This window comes from Rhipicephalus sanguineus, chromosome 8 (genome assembly GCF_013339695.2).
Source record: "Rhipicephalus sanguineus isolate Rsan-2018 chromosome 8, BIME_Rsan_1.4, whole genome shotgun sequence".
Taxonomy (NCBI): Eukaryota; Metazoa; Arthropoda; class Arachnida; order Ixodida; family Ixodidae; genus Rhipicephalus; species Rhipicephalus sanguineus.
The window spans coordinates 79,934,404-79,941,501 of record NC_051183.1 but is presented as its reverse complement, the minus strand read 5'-3'; the positions used below and the strand labels follow the sequence as shown (position 1 = coordinate 79,941,501).

At 45.7% G+C, this 7,098-nt stretch overlaps 1 protein-coding gene across 3 annotated transcripts in view; it reads right to left on the bottom strand.

Annotated features, from left to right (window-relative positions):
- Window positions 1-1,114: 1,114 nt before the first annotated feature.
- The window catches only part of LOC119402159 (AT-rich interactive domain-containing protein 4A), a 49,894-nt gene continuing 43,910 nt past the window's right edge, over window positions 1,115-7,098 (bottom strand). For all 3 annotated transcript variants that reach the window (XM_037669280.2, XM_037669281.2, XM_037669282.2), the window contains exon 21: window positions 1,115-6,623. In XM_037669280.2, coding sequence (XP_037525208.1) covers window positions 6,517-6,623 — 107 coding nt within the window. In that variant the 3' untranslated portion in view covers window positions 1,115-6,516. The remainder of the gene's footprint in view (window positions 6,624-7,098) is intronic.

The following is a 7,098-nucleotide window of genomic DNA, read 5'->3' as shown; positions in this document are numbered from 1 at the left end:
GCTGGTGGCGGTGTTTTTCGCAGCGCCGCCTGGGCAGAGTCTGACGTCTATTAAACGACAGCTGTGCGCGAAGGCCACGGCGCGCGTATTTACCACGTTTCCTTGGTTTATTAATTAGCAACAACCGAACAAACGTATTGTGCAGGTAGCGTACGGCATGTCAATGGCCAAAAGAGGTAGTATCGGTTTTCCGTTTGCACGAGAGTCAAGTCGGACGTACGCGTAAGTACAACACAGAATGTAAGTCTGCAGTGTTGTGATCAACATTTGGAAGTTTGTGCAAGGTTTATTCCAGCATTATACCAGACACACGTCTAAAACGAAATCACCTAATCACCCTCCTCACCTAATCTGATGCCCCTGATGGCCAGTTTGGTAGATGGGAGTACTGTGCACACGTCTGGGTTTGATATAGTACGCTGCTGGTTGAGGCTCACGAACTATTACTGCGCGTTGGTCATAATAAAATGTGCACCTTGAGCATGACCGTTGCATTTCGCCCCCATTAAAATGCTCCCTGAATGGTGCGCAAGTGCAACGGCGTAGCCACAGTAGAGTGTCTGAGCCAGGGCCGTACCCAGGAATTTTTTTCGGGGGGTGTTTGCGTGTAGAACGGCTAACTTTGGCAACTAGTGGTCGCTGTGAAGGCGTGCAAGTATTTTAGTGTCACCCGAAAAGTTAAAGCATGAAAACATTTCGGGGGTTGTCAGAACCCCCCAACCCCCCCTTAGTTACGGGCCTGGTCTGAGCCCTACAAAACTAGAGTTCAAGTGCCGAGAGCTTTGCATCTGCAATCACCTTGGATTGTTACCAATGCACATGCATCAAACGCAAGCCTCTAGGGTAAGCACCATGGAGCACCTCCTTCCTGGTAAGCACACTGTTCTTGAAAATAGCACCTGTACCCAAAAAAACGAAGGCCTGGATACCCGATTCTCAAACTCTTGAAGTAGACGGCTTCATCCAAGGGCTGGACCCATGCCTTAATCTAATGCACGAGGCCATAGCTAGACTGCCATTGGCTACACTAAATCATGTGATTCGTTGCACACTTGTTTGGTCACTTTTTGATATGAAGCATTCAAACAAAATAAGAACAAGCCACCAATACGTGTAAGATAAACATTTATTTTACTGGTTATGCAGATGGATATAATTCACTTATGGGCCGACAAACACACACGGCGTGGCTACACTAATAATTACATCTAAAAACTCATGCAAAAGTGCCATCATATATATGGGGAAACTGTACAGGCGTGGACTTTTTTTGCCACAATGCACAAAAAAACAAATAAAAATGGCAATGTTGCCTGTACTAATGCGATGGTGGTGTCAATACACATGTTTCTACAGTGAAAAAGAAGACAATGCGGTTGTCGCAAGTTTGTCACGTAGCGTCTTTCTCGCGTCGACCACGACGTGAGCGTTTTGCAAGCAGCGTCAAACTCGATACGTCAGAGTCTCTTGCACGCACACCGCATTAGGATAACACGAACCACCGCTGTCCTTTGTCACCACTGTCCTCTGTCGAATTCCCAATCACATTGCACCGGCAGTCTTTTTTTTTTACATCAACGTTATGTACAGGAACAAAAAAGAGAAACAGCAACAAAGAAATGAAGTTAACAAATGAGACACGCTATATAGTCATAAATATATGTCTCTCTCCTCCACGCCCCGACGTTTCTGAGCTATCTGGCACGGCATCACCGAGAATTTTGGACCAGCGAAAAACTGGGTGTTTGCGGATCCCAGCACAAGAAACACAGCGTCAGACGTTGAAATGCGCTTAAAACCGCTCGCTTCTCCAATAACTGCGAGACAATGTTCGGGAGAACCGACGCTCCTTGCTACGCGAGCGAGGAAATGCACACACACAGACGAAAGCGCGACCTCTTAACGAAAACACAATGCACCTGACACCTTCGGATGTTTAGATGCAAGCTGCGAAGATGTCAGAGGGCTTGACTGAGTTTCAAGATCCTTGGCATTCGCAGGATTGACCAAAGCGATAGTGTCGACGTTGGCAACGACAAACTGAATGGCTAACACGCCTCCTCAAACGAGAGAATTTCAAGTGAACAAATAACTTAACATGACGTCATACGTGTAACAAGGAGGACACAAGGAAATGGTTACAGCTATGACAGACACAAGTGTCTTCACAGAATTGCAATTACAGTTTCTAAACAAACAACAGAAGCAAAAAAAAGGAACCTCAGCAACTGTCCATATAACAATGAGCCAGGATATATGTACAGCTACAGAGAAGTCGCTACAGTGCGACATGGTGTTTAAAAGACTCGTAAAAAAGGTCATAAATAAAAAAAAATGGTCTGTTAAAAACTTGTAGCCCTTTGTCTGCACCCTTGGATCATCACCGACTCTATCCGATTATTGCCTTTTCTCATGCTATAGAGTCCTTGTGGCCCAGCAGGACTTAATCCTTGAACTAAGACACAAGTAAAGGCCTGATTCTCTTGGTCCCGCTACCGCAGGATTTGGGGGCAAGCATTGGCATAGTGAAGTTATTAGCGATGTGGAGTGAAAGAAAAAAAAAACACCGCTTCCGCAAGCCGAGTCTTGGAACGCATGTGGCATCACTGTCCATGGAACCGACGACCTCTCACGACTGGCTCGATGCAAGACGGCACATAGGAGAAAAAAGAAAAGCCTCTGGGAGACACCAAACATGTTATTCCTGTTGCTCAACATAAAGAGACCTCCAAATTTGACGCTAGCCAGTTGACGACAAGAGATGAGGCTTACCTGGTTCTATGCTTCGAGTGCAACGCAAGTTTATGGCGTAATGGAAGCTTACAACGTATGGGAAGCTACGGAGTTGCGAGTCGATCTTCAACGAACCATAACCTCTTGTTACCTTCACCGCAGCTGACCTCTGGGGGCAATCAAACGAACCTGAATCAAGCGCAGCAATACTGGAACGTCTGAACAAAGTTTATAAATGGGAAATTCTCGCCACAATCGTAACAAGTGTTTCATTTATACGCCACGACAGCCCGATGACAGCATACGCAAGGAATTTGCAGAATGCATGATAATGAATTGAAGTTGCATGGTTTCGTCCTTGGAACATTGGACAAAAGCGCTCGGTGAGCACAAAATACACAGCAGAGGGCGGGCGGCTTAACACCCTGAAACGCATGCTCAGTACGATACAGCACAAGTAATGTGGCACAAATATGCACAAATAATTTAAATTAGAAGTCCTACTGTGCAACTGAGCATTGCTTAAGCACTCAAGATTACCAACGGTAATTCACTGCATGATACTAATCACTGAAAGTAGTCCTTTGCCTGTGCTGACAGACAAGTGGGGTGCCTAGGCTCAGAGAAATGGAGTCGCGATGAGCCGCTAAATTTGAATGTCTAAACAGCACATCTAGATTCAATAAAAAAAATGACAATTCTTCCATTTGGATTATAGTAAACCTCTCTAAACACTGAGAATTCAAGGAGAGAGAGAAAGAACTTCCATCATAATCTGGATGTGTCAGCAAATGACATAACCTGCACCGTCTAAATGCCATCAAAGCTGCAAAAAAATGGTTGCATGGCAATCAGCTGGAAGCTGAAGAAGCACTTGATGCCAGCGGGAGATAACCATTTTCCGAGACCCGAGTTTAGTATATGGCAGTAAAATGCGTCCTTTCTTGAGAAACAATGTGTCAAATTACGTTTGGGTAAGAATGCATCAGAGCTTTGCAGGTTGCCTGGCTTGAGTGGTTGAAAACATGAACATGCATTACAGTCCACTTATGGGGCACATCTAACTGGTCACAAAGTTGAGGACGTTGCAACAACAGTCACGTGAAGTGTGAACTGTGCATACGTCTGTGCGTTATCTCTGGACCATTGCGATACCTTATCTCAATTATGAACAACGATGCAACAGTGAGAAGATGCTCTCTTAAATGAAAAATATCTATGACAATGTACAACGTCAAACCACAAGTTTCGTGCGAGTGTGCAAAAAAATAAAGACCATGATTTGGCGAGTCTCTGAAAAAATTTCACCAACACCGGCACAGTAGCATTTGCTTCATGATTTGCATCACCATCTATGCAGGCAACAAAAAGCGTATTACTTGTTTTTCCTCCAGTTCCATGACCTATAGTTGGTGAAGACTTACAGCGTATCAATCAATTGTGCCTGAATGTGGTCACAAACGCGGGTTCATACGAGTGTGGGAATAAACGCATGAACACGAGTTTGACATGTGACGCGTAAACCACATTAACAGAATACAAAAAACGACACCTACGGCTACAACATGGTAATCTGCCAGCGATGTCTTTTGATCGAAATTATTGTGCATCAAAAAATAAAGCCTTTTCCACTAAGGAACAAAACAAGCATGATATCTGCATGAATACAATGTCAATACAAGTTCAGCGTAATTTTAGGAAAAGCAGAAAATAAATAATAACACCGAAAACGCAGTATAGATTAGAAGTGTACAAATATTCAGAACATTCGAATAATAAATTGAATACAGCCCTATTTGATGGGCTCTTAATCCATGGTTGATTCTATTTGCTTCTGACGATATGCTATTCACATTCGACACTGTCAAAAATTCTCTACTTGCGCACCCCTACAGTCTGATACATCTTAAGAAGGCAGTGCCATTTCTTCCGCGAAAGTGGATGAACATATGAGCCTGCACAATGAGGGTGCCCTTTTGAGTGACATCATGAGCCAGATGCTGGTGACTCCGCCTATTAGCACATGTGCAAAGGAAATCGGCAGTTGCACTTCGCTCGTCTAAGCACTCCTGCCCTCTTAAACTGTATCCGACTATAGTATTATACAGATAATGCAAAGTACAAATGCTGGCATTGAGAATGCTACTGACACTGAGCCCAGCTACGTCGTCCGGTGATGGAGAACATTGCGCCATAAAGCTCATTTCAGAAAATAACAAAAAAGACATTATATTCAGAGCGTCATTTTCAGAATGACACCAGGCACTTCATGGAGCTGATAATTTCACATAAAAATAAAACGATTACCACATCAGCAGAGTACTAGGTGACATAATGGAAACGCTATGTTACACGTGATGTAACCGTGGCAGTCCTTCAGCACCTGACGCCTCAACAACGCGGCGAGTAAGCACGAATTGTGGCCATTCTAGAAAACTGCAAACCTTTTAAATCACGCCGACAGCAGGCACAGCGCAGTTTTGGCAAAATCCAATGTCTTGTGCCCGTCTCAATAGTCATGGACGCATCGGTCATGACACGCGCAGTCATCACGCCGACGTACCGGACTGACTTGCAGCATTACTTTCTGCTTTTGCATCCCAAGCGAGGGCGTGGAATTAGGCAAGACCTCAGGGCCAAAACATGCCAAGACATAAATCGACAAATGGCAGGTTTACACGGTCTTCTCGACACTGTCATGTAAAAGACTATTGAGATGTTGGTGTTGCCGATCATTCTTGGCACCAAACGACTCCCAATTCACACCTTCCTTGGCAGAATTCAGAGTCTCTCTTGCTCGACTCGTGCTAAATTTCTTGCCACCTACTTTTGTGAAATTACCAGTACCCTTGGAATGTGCATGCCCCGAGGTTCAAACGGAAGCGTGGCACCATTTTTCACGGTTTGCTTACAACCATGAGAGAACAGCAGTAGAGCCCTACAGATCACAAGTCACGCTTTACGTGCACGAATGGCTAAATGGAGCCCTTGATTCTGATACCATATGAAATAGACGAGCACAGCCTTAATCTGACACAGCCAAATCTCACTGCCCAACATTGTTTCATTAGAATAAAAACGTCTTCGTAAATCTGACTACTGTTACAAGCATATATTTGGAAAACGCTAATACTGGCGACAAGATTATTCCGTTATGCGTGATAATTCGTCACATCGGTGTTGTGGTTGAGATCTGACGGTGTTCTCATTTGGCAGATAGGAAAGAGCTTTGATAAAATTATCAGTACGTCCTCTCAAAACAAAAGTTCAAACAATACACTTCACAACGTGCCAGATAACGTAGCTCGCTTTCGACTGTGAGCGACCCTCATCTCCAAAATCCAGAACATCGACATTTTCGGAGCCTTGTTCCTCTCCAAAGTTACCGACTCTGCGGTGAACAAGAGCACAGGCGAGGCCCTTTGGACGTAGCAATTACTAGGCGACGCAGATTCCAGAATTCTTCACAACACATCCAGTGGAGCACTTAAAACGAAATGTTGGGACGACACAAACGGCTTACAAATGCGACAGGATACGCAGACGTTGTCATGAGATGCGCGAGCATGCTGACGGGCGAGGAGAGGAGCTTGTTGACAATGGCTGATGACCGAAGAAGGCCGGCGCACGGTCGGTCGCCCCTCACACGTGGCAAGGGTGGCAACAGATTTCGCGATGAGCACTGCAAGGTCTTGTCTTTTTCACTGGGTGAAAGTTGCGTGCGACGAATACGAAGGAAAGTGCGAAGAAACAATGGGAGACAACAGTTGCCGGGGCGTGCTGTTACGATGAGCACGGCAACTCGATGGGCCGCGGCGAGCTTGGCGGCGGCGGTGAGCAGGCCGGTTGAGAGACAGTGACCATGGAGATACTCGGCAGCACAGGCGCACCTGCAAGATAGTGCGCGCACATCAGTAACACCTCTTGGCTTCGGCCTGCCTCAAAGCAATCGGCGATATGGTAAACGCTCGTTCACACCTGCGACTAGATCCAGTCGTGCGACCATTTTGTGACTGACGACCAAACAGCAACTGCGTGACTGACGTTCACACCTGCGTGCGACTTATACCCGTTGACATACAGAAGTCAAGTCTGCCTGCACTGCTATTTCCCCGTAATATAAGAAGGCGTCCCGTTCCTGCGCATCTGATTGGTTCAGAGGTTTGCGATTGCAGGTGCGTGGCTGAAAAATCGAGCGAGCGCGCAACTGAGCCCAAGTAGTCGCGTTGTGACCAAAGCGACCAGACACATTTGCGACTAAACTGATCGCGCGACCAGTGCTAGTCGCAGAGGTGTGAACGAGCCTGAAGAACTCATAATGATGAAGTCGCATCCAATGCGGAAGTTCTCCCAATTCTACAAGTT